Genomic DNA, 20,980 nt, shown 5'->3' with positions numbered 1-20,980 from the left:
GCAATCGTGGCTTCTTTAGAACTCTTAAAGAACTCAAATCAAAAACAAAATAGGGACACGGCTCCTTTTTTAGGGTCATCTGATTTTCAAGGACAATATTATTTCTCCCCCTAATTTGCAATGAAAATAAAACTATTTTATTTCAAAAAGTCTTTAACAAGCTTAGACTCAAAAACTTTACCTGAAACAAAATAATGACCTTTTTGAACTTTACAAAAATGAATAAATGTGCACCAAATCAGGAATATAGCAGGTACTTTCCATTTGTTTGATGTATCTGAGTTTGTGATTTGTCATTTAATAAAGGGATTTTCCGTTTTGATTTTTCCGTCGATTTCGTTGTTAATGATATTTTACCTTTTACCTGAATAATCCTAATTAAGTTGTATGTAATGTATTATAATATTACTTCTAGTTTACTTATGGATACAATTCTCGTGTACAGGAAAAATAAATTCGTAATTCAGATGAGCACAAGTTTTATGTGAAGTCATAATTAGTATAACCATGATAACATCTTTTTATGACGCGACTTTAAATGTTCACACGGGCTAAGATTTTTTTTATTCCCGAACAGTCTTATCCGGATTTGCTCATATTTTGGAACGTTAGCTCTTTAACTTCGTAATTAATTTGTTCCCAAGTATTTTGTATTTGAGAGCAACTTATATAAAGAGAACTACGGAAGCCGATAAGGGTAATTCGAAAAGAAATAATGTATGTCGTAATTACGACATCACTTTGTCATAATAACGACATCACTAAGTCGTAATCACGACATCATTATGTCTTAATAACGACATCCTTATGTCGTAATTATGACATTACTACATATAAAAAAAGAATATGTAGTATGGTTGCCAAGAGACTAAATGACACAGAATTTAACAAATATAGGTCATCATAATACCTTTATTTATTAGCATAGCCCCCGCGTAGTCAGCTATAAAATGCCCGAAATGATAAATGTTACACAATGTAATTCAAACGGGAAAACTGACGGCTTTACTAATATACAAGATATGAATGAAAAACAGACAATGTAACACACCAACAAACGACAACAACTGAATTACAGGCTCCTAATCGCTATGTCATAATTACGACAACCTTAGCGTTGTCACTTTTGAGGCAATAGAAAATCTAAAATGGTCGTTAGTGAGGGCAAAGTTTGTATGGTAAACAAAGTCCTCTTCTTTTTGGTAATAATGAACACTAAATACAAAGCTAAAGTAAAAATTAAAGTTATTTACATGCACATAATAGAACTTTATTTTATTATGAAGTCAATGAAACCCGGTTGAACAAGGGAGAATTTGGCCTCCTTCGAGCCTCTAGTTGTGTTTGGCATGTACAAAATTGTGTAAAATATGATTGCATTTCTATTGCAGGTTTTGAAGAAGATGAATTTTAACCTTTTTTTCAATAAAGACTATGTAAAACTTTGGACTCTCAGTGCTCAGACCCCTGGACCTCTGTACCTGCATTTGTACACAATTGAATGTTAATGACCTACTGATGCTTGATACAAATTATAACTTCATTGCAACTGTTGGTTCGCAATGCGACTTTTAAAGCGTCCTCGCCATTTAAGCCTTTAACTAAACTCTGAACCCCATCCTCATTATATCAGGATAATCCATTCTCGAAGATTGGTCCAATATAGTCTGGTAGTTCTTAAGGAGAAGATTTTCAAAGCTTTTTCCATTGGAGCCTATGTTTAACTTTGGCCCTAAAACTCTAGCCTAATGGATCCTCTGACTTTCATCTATTACCTAAGGAAGTTGTGTCTTGTACCCGAAGTGGTATGCGAGCGACTGCTATCGCTTGTTATCCGTCCTATGAGTTCGATTTTTCCTTATTAAATGTTTCATTCACAAAAGCCGTGCTTCGATTTTTAGCTCTTTAAAAACACAGCCGCTGTTACTAAGAATAGGACATAATGGTCACACATTAGTTTTTTTGATAATATAAAGATAACTGTTTTATTCCAAATCTGTAGAGGGTTCATCGTGACAAATTGGACCTATGCCGAAAATTCCAGAAAATCAGTTTGACCCATATCTGAGTTGTGTCATTTAAACGAACTATTTGACTGTCAAATTCCTAAATTGGTACAGGACATTTTAAGAAAGATAGTAGATTAAACCTGGTTTAATGGCTAGCCAAACCTCCCGCTACATGGCAATGGTAAAAAGATATCGCTAAAATGATAACACTACGTGAAAGAAATACAGCACAAAACACGCAAGAGCATTCATCAAAGAGAAACGCACAAACAAATAATATAATAGTAATAGTCGCAAAACATGTAAAATGCTAAACAACAACGAACATATTTCATCAAAGACTAACATTACAGGATACCAAAAAACAGTGACGCGCTTACGTGACTCACAGGAAATTTCCAACTTTATAAATTATTTTTAAAAATACGATACAAATAGACCATATTGCGAAACAGCAGATTTTTGTCTCGCCTGCAACGAAGGTAATAAATAGCGAAACACGGGAATTGATTGTTCGGCGACGGCGTTTAAATTTTTATCAACATTTTGTGATTTTTGTAATCTTTTACAGACGACGACAGACGACAAACAATTGCAATAGCACAAATAACCTTACGGGTACTAGACACATCTTCTTGATGTGATCTACATACATGCCAAATGTAAATAGAGCCTCAAAGGAGCCTGAATCGTTCAACTAGGTCTCATTAGACTTGATTATGAAATAAAGTTCTATTGTGTGCAGACATAAAGAGTAAATAACTTTATTATTAATTAAGCTTGATTAAATTCAGTGTTCATCATTTTCAAAAAGAAAATAAACATGTTTGTGATAGGGTTTAATACAAACTTTTCCCTCAATGGCGCCCATATTGAACTACGGATCAGCTCAATACGTAACAATTCTTTTTAAGGATCTGGATACCAGGTATATTTATACTAAGTTTAAATTCAGTTGTAATTATGATATAGCAGTGTCTTACGTAATTACGTAATTTTTTTTAAAAAGTTTTTGAATAACCCTTATCGGCTTCCGTAGAAAACAATGGTCTTTAATTATACTTATAATCCTTGTATCTGTAAACTTTCATCAAACTATATTCACGATATAAATAAATACCAAAGCCTTCTGTTAGAAATACAATATATTTTAAATACATTTATATCACTGACTTTATGAAATTTGATAGCAGTGCTAATTGGAACCGGGTACTATTTTTAACGGTCAGATATTTAAAGTTTTGAGTTGACATTTGTGCACTAAAAAATGAAACGAAACATCCTTTTTGAATTTTCTATAAATATATTGTTTACAGGGTAAAAGTTTATAAATAGATTTGTCAAATTTGTTTATGGTATACCGTTATATCTACGCAGTGTTTCACTATATAACAATACCGATCGTGCGAGAACCACATGAGTGGTCAAGGTCGTTTAACACCCACTAAAGGTAGTATATAAACAAAAATTCGGAACACTTTTTCCCCCAAAAATAAGATTTAGAATTAATATATACAATAAAAGCGTTACTTACCATATTATCAATAACGGTTGAACAGGTAAGTAATATGTTATCTTAATACAATTTGTAAATGAATAAATTAAAGGATGTGTGGAGTGACATCAAAGCAAAATGATAAAAAAAAAATGGCGAAATCTGTTTTAACCCTTACAATACATCACAGGAATTAATGTATAATTAGTATCCTATGATTATCTTAAAAGAACTTTCAAAAATATATTTTCAAGATTCATTCTTTTTTCATAATATTATATATTTTGACGCTTACATAACTAATATGATTTCATACGGTTGAACGTAGTGAATTAGAGTGAAATTATTTTCTCTTGTCTTTTCATGATGTCGTACCTATCGTGTGGTCAGTTTTCCACCAAAACGGGGGTTTCGGTCATTCAGCACGACAGCGCCAAAGCGATCGGTCCTCCTTTAAACACTTGGTAAATTTTAATTTATTCCCGTAGTCCCCTCTTTTTTTTAATTATTTATAAGATATATAGGATTGATAGGACTGGAGGGATGATTTTTCTTTTTGGTATCATATTGTGTGAAGTATTTAGTTGTGTATAATATTTATATATACATATGTGTTTATGAATGTTCATGTGTAACATATTTGATAAACATAGCAGCGGCGTTGTCGTGTAGCTTTGCACTTTAATTATGAGTTTTGTATTCTTTATACTTTCACAGTAAAGGTTTTTCAAAGGCATACATTGTCATGGGGTAGGTTTCGTACATGAGAATAGTATTATGTAGTGAAGTTTAATACAGAATGAAGGTTGTTACAAGAGAACTATATACATTTTATGTCAATATATCTAATGTGTTTTTAAAAAAAATATGAATTTATAGATAACTACATATTTCTTCGTTTATTAATGAAGATATACCGATAATCTCATGACATTCGGTACCAATCATTACAGTAATTTTGTATTAGCAGCTTTATATAATAAGAAACGGAGAATTCAAAACGAAATTGATTTTTTTAAATAATGCAATCTTTTCAATTTAAAGGGGCACTAGCTACGATATATATAAAAAAATAAAGTATGATTTTTTTTAGATCAATCATTAATCAAATTGGAATAATGAAATAATAATTTGCTTTTAGCAATCAATTTCCTTTAATTTTGTTAAAATAAGCGATTAAACATAATTTTTGACTGATTCACTTGCAAGTGAAAACGTCATCATCATTCTAACCGGTATTCATGTGAACTTCAAGTTAACCCCTAGCTAGAGATTGACAACGCATGCATTGTACGTGTACTGGTTATTTAAAGAAAAAGAATGTCAACAATGAAAGTGAAACTACGGTAAATCATTTGATTACTAATTCGATGCACATAAAATCATTCTTATATGGTTAAAAACAATGAGAAACATCTATTTTTAATCTATAAAATAAAATCAAACAGACCTATAAAAATGCAATTGCACGTGTTGATTTTATCTATTCGTATCTTTATTTTTGTTTACATCGCTTATATGGTCATCTGAGGTCAAATCGATAGTTAATTAGATGGCGTCTGGACTAAAATACACACGAAACGAACCTATATATTATCTACCCCATGCTCTGTAAACTGTTTATTCTAGACTTTTGATAGTTTGGATAAATGTTTTACATTGTTATAAACCAAATATGAGAATTTGAGTCAAATCGGTTACAATGAATTTGACAGCTAGTGACCCTTTAACACCAGCTAGTTTAGATAAATTAAGAATTTTAAATGTCCCATTGTTATCTTCTGCCACTTTAAAAATTTCAATTAAACAACAAAAATAGTAACATAATAATTTCGCTTTTACATGTAACCGAAAGTATGAGGGTTTTTTATATTTCTTAGTCTTCAATTTGAAGTTTTTTGTGATCCAAAACATACCGTCGGTTTATCTTTTGAAACCTCTTTCAAGTCGAGAATCTCAAATTATTACACACCAACCATTTATGCTTCTCTGTGCAGTTTGGTTTCACAACAACTTTTAAACTAGAGTTATAGAACATTCTATGCCGTAACAGTTCTTTTATGGAATTGGTTCAGTGTAGGATTGACTTTTTCATTACTTTATCGACACTTTCCCCAAATATATATGTGTTCAAGGACCTTGTAGAATAAGTCTCTTTAATTATAAATTAACTGTTTACAAAACTTTGAATGTTTGAAATATTAAGGCTTTTCTACCTGAGTATATAGATTACCTAAGCTGTATTTGGCAAAACTTTTAGGAATGATTGGTCCTCAGTGCTACTCATTTTCGTACTTTATTTGACCATTTTAACATTTTTTTTTAGGGTCACTAATGACTTTGCCTTTGGCACAAATATAAAATTTCAATCATGATATCTATGATGAGCATTATTCAACGCAACGCAGAGACTTATACACGCTTACCATTTACAATTATACAAATTTCTTTAGGTTATATATATATATATATATATATATATATATATATATATATATATAACTCGTCTAAACATCAACCCAACAATGTTAGTTCTGTAAATTTGCATTCGCAAATTTTTTGTTCTTCCCTCGCCGGGATTCGAACCCATGCTACTGAGATATCGTGACACCAAATCGCCTGCACTGTAGCCGTCCCGCTAGACCACACGACCACCTGGGCTTCATATATATGATGTTTAGACGAGTTATATATATATATATATATATATTAAAGCAAGATTGTATTACACGATAGATTGAAATGATCTCTCTTGGCTATAGTTTGTTTAATTCTGATTGTTCTCTAACCTATGTTTGACTGTTTAAGCCTGGAAGTATCCTTTATTAATCAATAGAATGATATTTTATGCGACAGTCATACAAGTGACAGGTTTAATTAGCTATAAAACCAGTTTGCAGTTACCATTTTCTACAAACGGGAATGTAAGTACCATGTCACGAATATGATTGATTGATTGATTGTTGGTTGCTTAACGTCCAGTGGCAAATATTTCATGCATATTCAGGACGGGAACAAGTTCACAATAAATACAGTAGGTAGGTTCATACGATAGAGGCCATCTTCTGGGATGATGGTCGGGGAAATTTGGACTGCCACTGGAAAATGAGGTACATTGGATAGGGACCGAAATTTTGCTTTGCAACAGGCCACCTACGGACCCCTAAAAGAGTTGTTGCAAGGGTTGTTAACGTGCAAAGAGCGTGGCACTCTCTTTACACGAGGCATCGGATTTAACGTCCCCCTTCTGACCGGACGTGACTGCGAACTTGATACATCCCGCACAGCCAAACGGACGCCCCACTTCGGCAAGCGTTTCACTGCCGGTCGGGAGAAGACCAAATGACCATATTTCTATACCCTAGTCACCCTTGGGGATTCACAAATATGAGAGTTGTTATCAAAAGCTAAAACACATCTAATGAATGGATAACAATTGTCATACTCCTGACTTGGTACAGACATTTTCTTATGTAGAAAATGGTGGATAAAACCTGGTTTTTATCTATCGAAACATCTCACTTGTTGACAGTCGCATCACAAACCATAATATTGACAACAACGTGTGAACAAAACAAACAGACATAATAGGTAAAATTGTCAAATACATGTGTACAGCTGTCAACATTGTGTTATAATCTTAATAACTATGAAAACAAACAAATATGTAACAAAGAAACAAAAAATAGCGTTTTGACCAAGACGAAAATGAAAAGCACTGCGAGTTATTAATAAAAAGATGTTTTAAATACGGTCATGCCTGGGATAGAAAACCTTGGTGCTACGAATAATTCACTATTTTATAACTATTGAATTTACAAAAAAATCACGCATCAATGATAGTTCATGTTAACAAGTGCACACCACATTTAATCAATTAGATATATATGATATCATTTTCAGTTTAACCAGGATATCAATTATTTCGGTCAGGTATTTAAGTTCGTGTTTATATAACATGTTGTGCTAAAAGACACGTCCTCGCTTTTTTTGTCAATAGGAATGTATTGTTGACAGGGTATAAAACTAACACCCTTTGGACTTTTCAATAATTTTACGCATTTGTGCATATATTTAAACATAAATAATGTTTAAAATACTTTATAGATTTTTATTTGTATTTGTAATTTTTAGTAAACAACAAGGTTCGAACGGTTCCGCTTTCTGTTAAACAATAAACGTGGTTTGTAAGATAAGGGGTGAAAAGGTAAAAAAAAATGTCTTTGAATATTTTTTACATATCTATCATCAAAAATTGACTTGTTATTCATAATAATTTAATCATAATGAGACCTTAATCAAAGACGATTAAACATTTTATAGTCTTTTTCATATTTGATATAACAGATATATCAAATAGCATGTTTTAAATGTTCACAGAACATATCTCGTGTGAACTTTAAAACTAGTATATTTTTTTCAAATGGTGTCAAACGTGTTGGCTTGATAGATGCTTAAACAAAATAAAACCCTCATTAATACATTTCTATTGATATCTAAAATATATTATTTAGTAATCTATTGAAAGTTTGGTAGATATCAAATCTTACCAGTTTCTTTTTAAATAGAGATAAAAGGGGGTGAAGATTATATATTAAAAATAATATTTACAGTTTTATGTTCACAAAAGTAGGCCCTAGTCACATGTTTAGTAATTGACATATTAATGTCCGAGAATCTGTTAAAAGTTGTTTGTATAACAACGAATGTACACTAGAAAGGAAAGATAAAATTGTAAATGTCTTCATGCCATAACCATTTAGGAACTTTTATAATGGATGCGACATGTGGAGAAGAATTCGCTTACCGTTTCAGAGCACCTTAGATCAAATAGAGTTCTTGTTGCTCTGTCATCAGTTCTCTATGTTTTTCAATATTATTGTCAGTGTGTGATTGACTTGTAAAATCGAATATCCCAAATTTTGTGTCGTTTAATGTGGATCAAAGTCTGCTTACCCTTCCGGAGCACCTGACATCCCCCCCCCCCCAGTTGTTGATGGGGTTCGTGGGTTTAGTCTTAAGGTTTCTATCTTGTTTCCTGTGTACTATTACTTGTCCGTTTATCTTATTTCTTTTTTAGCCATGGTTTTGTCAGTTTATTTTCGAACTATGCGTTTGATTGTCCCTCTGATATATTTCGCCACTCTTTTGATAAAATTAAATGACGTCAGTTTATGTTTCATTGATCCAAGCAATTGTCAATCTAAATAAAGGCAACAGTAGTATACCGCTGTTCGAAATTCATAAACTAATTGAGAAAAAAACAAATCAAACACACCGTAAACACGCGATTTTTTTCTATTAAAATTATTTTTTGAGATAATTTGCGTTAAACTAATAGCAAAAAAGAGCATGGAATACGATTAGAATTTTATCTTTTCTTCAATACCGCATTTTATGATTGTATGACTTTTTTTAGTTTGGTGTATTATTGGGTTTCTATCTTGTTGCTTTTAACCAATGTATGGATTTCCAAAGTGTGAGTTGTACATTCAATAAAAGTGTTACTGAATTACTATTTGTGAATGTTTCCTAAATATTTCGAATTGTTGAATCTTGCTGAATTGTATTGTAATTGAACCATAAAGAAGAATAAATAATAATTGTTTTATTGGTTTCAGTAATGATAAAGTAGAAGAATGCCTACTACAGCTGAAAGTAAGTTTATTTAACCTATTGATAGTCATGTGCAGTAGATACATTTATAGGCAAAATAACCACTACAAAATTTGCATAGTTGCAATTAATAATAACGGCGCTTTACTCTTCTTGGTCAAATGATTTTACTAGTTTGAACATGTTAAACAAACTTTCATTATCTGTTATGTTCCTTTATTGTATTTCATGTTTTGTTTTATTTGCTTTAAAATTGTGCAATAATAAACTTTCAGACTTATTTAAGGGGGTAGACCTTGGTTCAGTGAGATAACTCTTGAAATCATCAGTACGTTTGTGTCAACCATTTTTAAAAATATATTCTAAGCTTCTAGGTTACATAGATTATTTTCAATCTGTTTCAGGTAAATGCTTAAAATTCATTGATGAAATTGACTTTTACAAACGTACTGATGATTTAAAGAGTTATCTCCCTGAACCAAGGTCTACCCCCTTAAGAAGGAATTTTTTGTTCATTTCACTTACTCGTAATCACGGTTAATTTGTTTCTAATTTTTACTTTTCAAGACATAGTTGTTTCGAAAAAAAGAAATGGCAATACAAAATGCTTATTAACACTCTCGTTCTATTGTGGTCACATTAATTTTAAAAACATATTTTGGTTGAATATTCAAACGTTATGTCTTTCAAGCTTATAAAATATTGGGAAAATATCAATGGGAGTTAACAAAACACAATAAGTTAGGGAAAGACAAGCAAGAAGAGATAGCCTACCATAATAAGTTTAAGAAAGAAAGTAAGGGTAGATAACAAACAAATAAATGGCAAAAAGACACGTAAGAAGAGATAACAAAACACATCAAGTCGAAAATAGACAAACAGGAAGAGATAACAAAACACGATTAATCAAAAAAAGGATGACAAATGGGAGAAAACAAAACAGAGTGATCATGAGTCGAACAGATACAATTAATGAAAGAAAGACAATCATTGTGAGATAACAAACACAATGGGTCGAAAAAAAAACAAATGAGGAGAGATAGCATATCACAATAAGTCGAAAAGGAAACACCAAAGGGAGATAACAAAACACAATAGTTTAAAGAAAGACAATCAAAAGAGAGATAACAACTTAATATGTCAAAACATTACAACCAAGGGGACAAAACATTGCACAGGAGGTCACAGAAAGACAGCAGTAGAGAGATAACAAACTAAATAAGTCAAAAATTACAACTGATGGGAGGTAAAGTACACAGTTAGCCAACACAAGACAACCAAATGAGAAAAGACGTAAAAATAAAAGTCCGCAAAAAACTACTTAAACCAAAAATGAAGTACTTCATTTTGAGAACAACAAATGAAACAAAACGATTATCTTACTCCTCAGGGGGTCCTGAATTTACTCCAGAATTTGTGCAGGGTTGATATTGCTCATTCTTGATTGGTAGTGCTAAGTTTTTGTATTAGGAGTTTGTCTTTTCGTCTTTTTTTCGTTCTGTCAAGCGTTATTGGAATTGTGGTTTTTATTGCCCCCTTGGTGTCTTTCCTGTTTTTACAAATAAAATAGTTGATGACCGATGTTTAAATGTAAAAATCAGTAAAAAAAAGTACAAAATAAACCTCAGGGATCTACAGGAATCCCAAACGGAGTGATATGTTTAGTATCCCCTGCTTCGCATTCGTCTCCCGCCTTACGAATCTATACTGATTAATACAGAGCATGATGGCGTCCGTAACATAAAGATAACTAAAGATTTACCGCCGAAAACATTTAATTCAATTACCCACAAAGAAAGATGCTATCTTTCTGCAAAGAAATCATGCTTTTGATTGTCTTGGGACACGTAACAAATGGCAATTTTCTTATACAATAATAGTAGAGACACGTTTAAACATTAAAAAAACGCCATGCAAACAATAGTTACTTACTTTGATATCATAATCGAATTTCATTGTGGATATAACTGCATCTCATTACATTTTACTTTTAAAAATATGTTAATACTTTTCATGTATGTATTTCAGTCTATGGTTATGGTATCTTAGCTAATGCAATATGTTGCGTATGTTCTATTTGTGGAGCTGCCATTTTGCCATGTGCTAAGCGGTTCTCAAATGCATACCACGTGTTTTTGTCCATTTTTATGGGATTAGCTGTCGGAACTCTGTTTACAGGGGCGGTGGTTCATCTTATTCCTGAGGTGAGCTCAATATTTTATCTTTCCACAAAGATGAAAATAAACATGTAAAGGTATGTATAAATAAGAAGATGTGGTATGAATGGAAATGAGACAACTCTACAAGAGACCAAAATGACACAGAAATGAACAACTTTACATGTTTATTTTTTTCATTTCATTTTACAATATTTCAGAATAATGATGTATTTAAACAACAGCATCATTATGTGAACATAAATTACATTTGAATACATTGTACTTTCAAAACCTATATTTTACATGTTCATTTTCATACAGTTGCGTGGTGGAATGCTTTATTTACAAGAATTACTGGCCGTTTGTCTTGGAATTAGTATACATTTTTAAATTTTACATGAAATACTAGGACCTGTTAAATTAATTTGTGAACCTACACCTTTCACTTCAGTTGTAAATAAATAACACTAAATGGATAGCAATTACTTTGATCTGTAATGGTTCATATTTTACACATTGTGACTCGGATTGAGACTTGTCTCATTGGCACTCATACCACATCTTCTTGTTTCCAATTAAACTCAACTCAGCTGTTTCATTTATGAGAAACAGTGCCACTCTCTGAATTCCTAGGAACAATTGTTTGAGTAACGTTCGATATTCCTGTATCGAGACGATAAAACAGGTACATGTTGTTCTTTTGATGCTTTTGTTATCTGCAGTCTTTAGAGGTCCACATTTTAATTTTGGTTTCATTGCTGTCCACATTTTTTTTATCTATATTTTTTTAATTTATTATAGGCTCTAGGGGTCCATGGACATTCAGATCATGAGCATGAACACGAGGACAACAGTACAGAACACGACCATGATGATCACGAAGCAGGGATTCATGTTGAAAATTACATATGGTATACAATGGTTGTATTACTGGGTAAGTGTTGTTTAGAAACCAATATAAAACAAGATGGTATCCGAAAGGACTATTATAACTATGAATAAGGACTCAGGATCACCACAGAACATTTTCAAGGGTGGAGCTTACACAGTATCTGTTTAACTGTTGAACGTTAATCAAACTATCATATAATCAAATCGAAATCCAAGGGTAGTGCCTAAAATGGGAGTGCAACCCCTTGTGACTTTTTTTTACTGTGTTTATATTGTCCAGAAAGGAGATGCGAAAGATACCAAAAAGGAACAGTCGAATCACAAGTCGAAAACAAACTGACAATGCGATGGCAAAAAAAAACTAAAAGTCATACAACAGCTCCCATAACACAACATATAAAACCAAATACTTAGCAACACTTACCCTTAAAACATCGAGGTGATTACATGTGCTCTTGTAGAACAAGTAGATCCAGCTCCATATATGGCACCCTTCGTGATGATTATGCTAGTACCAAAAAAAACAGGTGAAATGAATGAATTGTGTTTTTGTTTTCTTCTTTGGTAGGAACATACGCCTTTTATCTTCTGGAAATGATAATGACTTTTCTGAAAAAAAGAAAGGTAATTTATCGATAATATAAAATTTTGTAAAAATAAAACATTTTTACAGCATATAAGATTTAAAGAAAAAACAACCATAATCTGTTATCGAATAGATTGTTTTATAATCAATATAGTGGTTACGACACATGGTCCTTCTTCAAGTGGGCTAAAATGATTGTCCGTTATCAAGTGGGCTAGGACGGAAAGTATGCATATTATAATAAAATGATGTCACCATACCAGTAAATTGTATAGTTAAAAAGTTTTACATTATATGAATGTGTGTTGTATTGTACCTTCATCCGTTGTCCATCTTAAAACATCTATTTTGGGGAACACTTTTGTATAAATTCCAAAACGGATATTCACTAGGATAATGTTTCTGTAATAAACACAAAAGTAATGCACTAAACTATAAATGCTTTGGAATTGTTCTTATTGTTTTTTTTTTTGTTTGTTTTTTTTTTTTTTTTTTTTTTGTTTGTTTGTTTGTTTGTGTTTTTTTAGTGTATTTTTTTTATTTGTTTTAATTCAAGAATGATTGCCAATAAGATAAAACTCCAAAAGAGATATCAATAACAGCATGAACTAAAGGTCACCGTACGGCCCCGAAATGACAAATATAAAACAGTTTAAAAAAGAAAACTAAACGGCCTGAATTATGTACAAAATAATGAACGAAAAACAAATATGATATGCTACAATAAGCGACAACCACTAAATTACAGAGTCTGACTTCGGACAGACATATATATACGGGGTTAAACTAGTATGAAGGCACAGTCCCTCCAATAACCCGGGACTGTGAGGTAACAGTACAACATAAGGACAAACATTAAAAGTATGTTGAAAGGTGTTTCACTCATCAAATAAATACAAAGCAGAAGGTTTATTTACAATTTAAATAACTGCACTTTTTTACATGGAAATAACAACATAAAATGACAGTTAAACATTTATATATATATATATATATTTACAGGGACTCATATCAGAAGTAGCCACATCAACTGAACCAGGAGCAGCAAACCTCGGACAACTTGATAGTGATTCCAAAAGTTCAAAAGATTTTTACAATGTATGTACGCGGTTTTTTTGTCATTGCATTTCTCAGCATCACCTCAACTGTTACAAATATTGGCATAAACACTTGTTGCTTTCCGAACGTCGTCGTAAAAGTAAAAGTTTTCTCATAATCCGTTAAATAAACTTTATAACAAAAGAAAAGATTATCAGATAATGTGATGTGATATGATTGAAAAAGAGACAAATATCCAACATGTCCCAAAAAGAAGGACGCTCCAGTTTGGATATTGTGCAGTTTCAATATGTATGTAGCAGTGCAAGTATGTATGAATGAACGAAAATATGCGCGCAGTTCGATGAGGAAATGACATGATTTCTACAAGAAAACAAGACAATAAAAAGCAGTAACCCAGTCATGTATCTAAAGCAGCGTATTAAACTTGGAATTCTATCCTAAGTGCCTACATTTACGGGAATAGTTGATGTAGCCTAAACTGCATCAAAAGCTACACTTAGGAGATGCATTTCAATCCTGTTTAATTTACTTTTATTAAGTATGGTACATATCCGTCATTCTTCAGATACGTTTGTTCAATGAAATGTTATATATTTGAGGTTTTTCTCTGGTAAAAGGGAGGGAACTTATTGTGAGTTATGTTTCGTTGCTCATGACAAAATGCATGCTTAAATCGTACATACACATCACGTTTTTTGGTCTTCTAAACTGAACGTTTAAACTATATACATAACTTTTTTTTCTAATACAGGTCAATTCAAATGGTCAAATTAATTCAGGATCAGAAGACTCGAAAAAGGAAAAGGGTAAACTTTGAATTATATCATATACATCATTATCATACACTTAGACATGTTAGATGGGACATCTTATAACTTTTGAATGATAATAGCATTAATTGTATTCAATATTTTCCGAAATGTTTTCAATAGAAAACGAATTTCTAACCTTAAACAAACCTTTATTTATCGTCAATTTATCCGGCTTAACATTAAGTCACATAGCAAGCAATATATATAATATAAGAAGATGTGGTATGATTGCCAATGAGACAACTCTCCACAAGAGACCAAATGAAACAGAAATTAGCAACTATAGGTCGCCGTATTGCCTTCAACAATGAACAAAGCCAATACCGCAAAGTCAGCTATAAAAGGCCCCGAAATTTTATCTTTTTTTTATGCCCCACCTACGATAGTAGAGGGGCATTATGTTTTCTGGTCTGTGCGTCCGTCCGTCCGTCCGTCCGTTCGTTCGTCCGTCTGTCCCGCTTCAGGTTAAAGTTTTTGGTCAAGGTAGTTTTTGATGAAGTTGACGTCCAATCGACTTCAAACTTAGTATACATGTTCCCTATGATATGATCTTTTTAATTGTAATGCCAAATTAGAGGGTTTACCCCAATTTCACGGTCCACTGAACATAGAAAATGATAGTGCGAGTGGGGCATTCGTGTACTGGGGACACATTCTTGTTTTTTTTTAATTTTTATTTATATATTTTGTTTTATTTCAAAAAGTTGACGATTATGTGTAATGTGTTTAATCCAAATTGAATCTATTTGAATATATACATATAGGTATCGCCCCACTAGCATACATGATAATAATTGGAGATGCTATACACAACACTACCGATGGTCTCGTGCTGGGAGCAGCGTTCTCGAGCGATATAGCGGATGGGATTGGTCTTACTATAGCTATATTCTGTCACGAATTACCACAGGAGTTAGGTAATTATAATGCTATATTTAGTCATAAATTTCTTTCCTTAGTTATTTATTCTGCAACAATGTTTCATTATCCTGAAATCAAACAATACTGGACTTTAATTTTTCCCAGAATTTTTTTTTTCGAAAGAACATATTTTACCGAGTGCATGGAATGCACCCCTTTTCACCCTTAAAATTGAGAAAAAAATTTCTTTTCATGTTTTACACGCAAGGACTTTCTGGAAATATCCAAACTTAAAACTTGGTAAAATACGTCTCTTTGAAAAAAAAATCCTGAGACAAATAATCTAATATACTATTCATTTACTATCCTAAATAAATTATTTTTTGCATGTAATTTATTGAATAATGTACATGTCTTTAACTAGATTATATTTGTTTATATTGCTTCGTAAGTTATTCCTATAAAATGTATTTTAGCATTCAACTCTTATAAATCAGGCAATAAACCAATATAAATAAATATACTGTAACCGTTCTAAGCACTGTGAAATAAACACCTATGCATATACTTTACCGCTGTGGATCTCTCATGACAATAAAACACCACTTTCTAACCGTGCTACTACCAGTTACCGCTGTGTATCTCTCATGACAATGTAATACATTGTACCACTTTCTAACTGTGCTACTACCAGTTCTCTTACCTTATGAAGAACCCTTGAAAGACATGGATACTCTGATGACAAAACTTAAGATACAGTAAAAATTGTAATTTTGTCTAAAAAAATACCGATCATACTTGGCCTGACTACTTTTTCATACAACTTATCTTTTTTTTGTAGGTGACTTTGCTGTACTAATAACAAGTGGTTTGTCGTTCTGTCAGGCAATATGGGCCAATTTGTTCTCCTCATTGACAGCCTTTATTGGTTTCTTTGTTGGTGTACAGGTGGCGTCGTATGCAACTGCCGTCAACTGGATTTATGCGGTAACAGCAGGAAATTTTCTGTACATAGCTCTGGTTGACATGGTAAGATATAAATAACAAAACAACAAAAACTGTCTTTTCTGTTGGGTGTTTTGGTTTTTTTTTTTGTCTAAGAAGACTAAAAGATGATTCATTTAACATCAGAATCTTACTGAGGAAAGATATCTCAGGTTATCCGAAATATTTATAAATAATTACATTTATAGTTACCTTTTTATGTTTTTGGTGTTGTTGTGTACACTTTTTTAGGCGTTTATATAATTTATGTATTGTGTACATGTATCGTTACTCGTAACGATCCAGTGCCCTAGTGGGGAAAATCGTTGACTATTATTCAGACGTTTGATATATCTAATCTAATAAATTATTCATGAACATTGTGTGGTTCAAATTTAAAAACTTCTTTATTTGGCAACAGGTACGGGGCGCCGAATGGAACTCTTGTGGTTTTGTACAAAATTCAATTCTGTCATAACAAAATTATGTTTGTCTTACAAAACTATGTGATACAGACTTGTTTTATGAGAACTTCAATTTTGTCATGACAAAATTCATTTTGTAGATAAAATTCATTTTTGTCATGACAAAAGTCATTTTTGTCATGACAAAAGTCATTTTTGTAGACAAAATTCATTTTTGTAGACAAAATTCATTTGTGTCATTACAAAAGTCAATTTTGTCAAAAAGGTATGCTAATATAAACTTATTTGCATACAAAATTGACTTTTGTTACCTGATATGGAAATTAAAACACAAAAGTCAAATGTGTGAGACAAAATTCAATTTTGTCAATTTTGTCTCACAAAAGTCAATGCCGTTGTCTCACAGATGTCAATTTTGTCTCACAAAAGTCAATTTTGTAATTTTGTGTCACAAAAGTCGATTTTGTATGCAAATTAGTTCACAGAATCCAAACTTTCGTCGCCCAATTTTCAAATTAGGTAACAAAAGTAAAGTCTGTGTTACAAAAATGAATTTTGTCATGACAAAAGTAACTTTTGTCCACTGAAAGATAATTTTGTATGATAAAATTTTAAATTTGTGGTATGCTACAAGTTTTGTTAAACTGAACTCATTTTTATTGAACAAAACTCACTTTTGTCCGTACAAAATTGAATTTCGAGTACAAAACCACAAGAGTCCCATTCGGCGCCCCGTAACAGGTCAAAGTAAATATTCTTTTTTAAATCTATAAAAAATAAACTAGCCAAATCTTTTTGAGTCAAAGTGTTGGTTACCCATGCACTTAATAAAATATGATATAAATAAGTAAGAAGTCTATCTTATTATTTCAGTTACCAGAGCTAATGAAGTTGGGATCTAAAAGTTGGAAGACTTTTTGTTATCACAATATCGGAATTGTGACTGGAGCCCTTATATTAGTTGTAGTAGCAGTTTTTGAGGAGCACATAGAAGTATAATACCGATAGACCGTGAATTACAAATTAATTATCACTCGAGATTTCAACGAGACTTGAATAAAAAGTCATCCTTAAGTAGTATACAAAACTAGACATGGTATTTATTTTTTGTATCTATATTATTCTGTTATTTGTATAGCATATTTAAGAACGTCTATTTCCTTTTTTAGCTCAAAGGGCCGTGAGAGATTTTGCTATTACTTTGCGTCCGCGTTCGTCCGTCAGCTGTCTGTCGTCCATCGTCCGTACACCTTTCGTTACAAAATCTTTTCCTCTGATACTTCTAAAAGACTTGAAAACAGAATTTGTATGCTTCATCTATTGGATGTCAACTATATATTTTGTGATTTTCGTCCAAGTTGATCAACAAATATGACTGCCGTGTCTGCAAATTTATTTCGTAGTGCATTTCTTTTAGACAATAAATACAAATTAAAAAAATCCCATCTGCACTTTCTCAATAATATTTCAACAGTGTGTTATACTACTTTTGGGAACAATTATATCAAATTCATCGGCTCTAACTCAAAATATGGACAATTGTATTTTAAGGTGGTCTTGAAATCTTTTGACAGCTTCCGAAATGCTTATTTTTCATCTTTTTTAGCTGCCGCAAATTACTACTTGACTTTCAAATTCATGACTCAAACAGTTTTACAGTTTAATTTCACCCCCTACTTGCAATTTGAGGCATAAAACATGAAAAAAAAATTTGAAGCGGTATTAAATAAAATTGGCAAGTACCGCACTGTCCACACTAGGGCCTTTATTTGTAAATCAAAGGACGATAACTGAATACTCGGACCATTACGACCAGTACTTGACATTACAGACAAACTATAGCCATCAGAGAAGCACTGACATTACTGACAAACTATAGCCATCAGAGCAGCACTGATATTACTGACAAACTGTAGCCATCAGAGAAGCACTGACATTACTGACAAACTGTAGCCATCAGAGCAGCACTGATATTACTGACAAACTGTAGCCATCAGAGAAGCACTGACATTACTGACAAACTATAGCCATCAGAGCAGCACTGATATTACTGACAAACTGTAGCCATCAGAGAAGCACTGACATTACTGACAAACTGTAGCCATCAGAGAAGCACTGACATTACTGACAAACTTTAGCCATCTGACAGAGAAGCACTGACAAAGTACAAATGTAAGGACAAAAATCTCTCTTTAAATATTGATTTTTTTTTCTAAAAATCTTTGAATCATTGGGTTGTACTGTTTTTGTAGTTTTGGCTGTTATCTTAAACCTCTCAGTACCCAGTTTAAACATGACTATTGCCAAATTATAAAAAAAAAAACAAAGAGTATAAACTATATTATGTGCAAAAAAATATTCTACTTAATAAACTGACGATTGTTTCCATAGATGAGCGATGTACATTGTAGGCACATCTGTGCATATGGTTATATACTTTTAAAGATATTTTATCAAATAGGGTATTTTGTGTATTCATACTGTTTATCGTTATATTCCTTGATTGATTTATTATATATATATATAGGAAAGTCTGTATGAAATTATCATCTTTCTTGTGTTCTTAAATGATATGTACCATTTAATGTGTCATGTATATTTTAGCACCACATTATACCCAATTCCTTATTGTTATGTCCTATTTTTGCATATCCTTTTTTGTTGGCCTTTTTATATCTTTTCTCAATTATTCAATCCAAATCCAGGCAGTCCCACTTATAAGTATATATTAGTGGTGTTTTAAGCTTAACATCACAGTAGAAATATGTTCCTCTTAACACGATTTATAGTATGAAGAAGTGTGTTTCTTGTGCTGGACTAATGTGCAGATCTTACTTTTTATCTGACAGCAAAAACCAATAACAACAGACAGTTTTTCATGCATTTCGATATAAATTAACCGATAAGTTCTTAGTTATATTTCATGTTTTTTAATGTATTTATTTAACACGTGTTTTTTTAAATAAAGTTGTTCCTTTACATTTTGTTTGTGTTTTCGTTTCTGATTTGCTGATTGGGTAACATAAAACATATTGTCTAAAAATAAAACTTTTATAATGATTACATTGATTGTTTTTTGTCGTGTCCAAGTTGCAATTTTGTACATGTTATAACATGTACACAAATATTGTACATGTTATAACTTGTATGATGCAAAAATACAAGTTATAACACGTACAAAATATTGCTTAAAAATGGTTTTAACTTGTACAAGTTTGTATTATTGCAACAGATGCTATTAATATCAATAATGTTTGCATCATTTTTTTTTCCATTCATGCTAGTGTGTTTTGTCCTAATTTTTGATACAGTCAAAGACCAGATAAATAGTTTTAATAATTTTTGTATACCTTTTAACACACAAATACAGGCAACAAACACTACTCAGTATTTTAATCTGATTGATTGATTGTTGGTTGCTTAACGTCCTATTTTAATCTGATGAATTATAATTGAGATTTTCCACTTTGAAGGCAATTGTAGAATACTTTCATACTAGTTGACACTTTTAAAGATGCAAGAGGATAGCCAGGATAGATTTTACAATGAAATCCTTGATTTGTCGAGAAAATTTCTCTACAAACAATACCCTGTTTTTAAAGTAGAGGATTGATATATCAAAATGACTTTCGCCTCATGCAATGATATTATTTGTGAAGAGTAGATTCAATAACTCCAAACATATTTAAAGTATATTCAAAATTAAGAGTGGTCAAATGAAAACAATTTCCTAACTCAGGCTTTTAGGGAGCTACCATTTGATTTTTATGGGGGGGCTAGGATGAAATTTGAAAAAAATAGGCAGGACAGGAGTTTTGAGTAAAAAAAAAGGCAGGATGAGACACTTTGCAAAAAAAAAAGGCAGGATGACAATTTAGGTAAAAAAAGTCAGGATAAACTAATAAAAAAAAGGCAGGACCGAATAGAGTGAAAATTAAAAAGGCAGGACAGAGATTACAACTAAAAAAAAAGGCAGGACAAAATTTTTCATCCTAGCCATTTCCAGTGTATTTAATTTATATACCTTTATATATTCTTTACTTATAAATATATTTTTCTCTGGTATTTACTGATTGTCAA

The 20,980-nt window shown here is 31.9% G+C and overlaps 1 protein-coding gene across 1 annotated transcript; it reads left to right on the top strand.

Moving 5' to 3' along the window:
- Positions 1-3,487: 3,487 nt before the first annotated feature.
- Positions 3,488-19,879, top strand: LOC143076499 (zinc transporter ZIP12-like). The gene is made up of 10 exons (XM_076252316.1): positions 3,488-3,568; positions 9,126-9,162; positions 11,149-11,324; positions 12,081-12,213; positions 12,739-12,794; positions 13,759-13,854; positions 14,570-14,624; positions 15,395-15,547; positions 16,333-16,520; positions 17,774-19,879. Exons 2-10 carry the CDS (start codon positions 9,144-9,146, stop codon positions 17,897-17,899), a joined length of 1,002 nt encoding a protein of 333 aa, XP_076108431.1. The 5' UTR covers positions 3,488-3,568; positions 9,126-9,143; the 3' UTR covers positions 17,900-19,879.
- Positions 19,880-20,980: the final 1,101 nt, after the last annotated feature.

Source organism: Mytilus galloprovincialis, chromosome 5, assembly GCF_965363235.1.
Source record: "Mytilus galloprovincialis chromosome 5, xbMytGall1.hap1.1, whole genome shotgun sequence".
Taxonomy (NCBI): Eukaryota; Metazoa; Mollusca; class Bivalvia; order Mytilida; family Mytilidae; genus Mytilus; species Mytilus galloprovincialis.
Note: the sequence above shows the minus strand (reverse complement) of the source record. Positions and strands in the feature narration are given on the sequence as shown.

Bases quoted from the DNA above. Each gene is read 5' to 3' on its own strand.
- LOC143076499 (XM_076252316.1), top strand. The intron at 14,625-15,394 runs GTAAACTTTGAA...ATATACATATAG, and splicing joins AGACTCGAAAAAGGAAAAGG to GTATCGCCCCACTAGCATAC. The intron at 15,548-16,332 runs GTAATTATAATG...TTTTTTTTGTAG, and splicing joins CGAATTACCACAGGAGTTAG to GTGACTTTGCTGTACTAATA.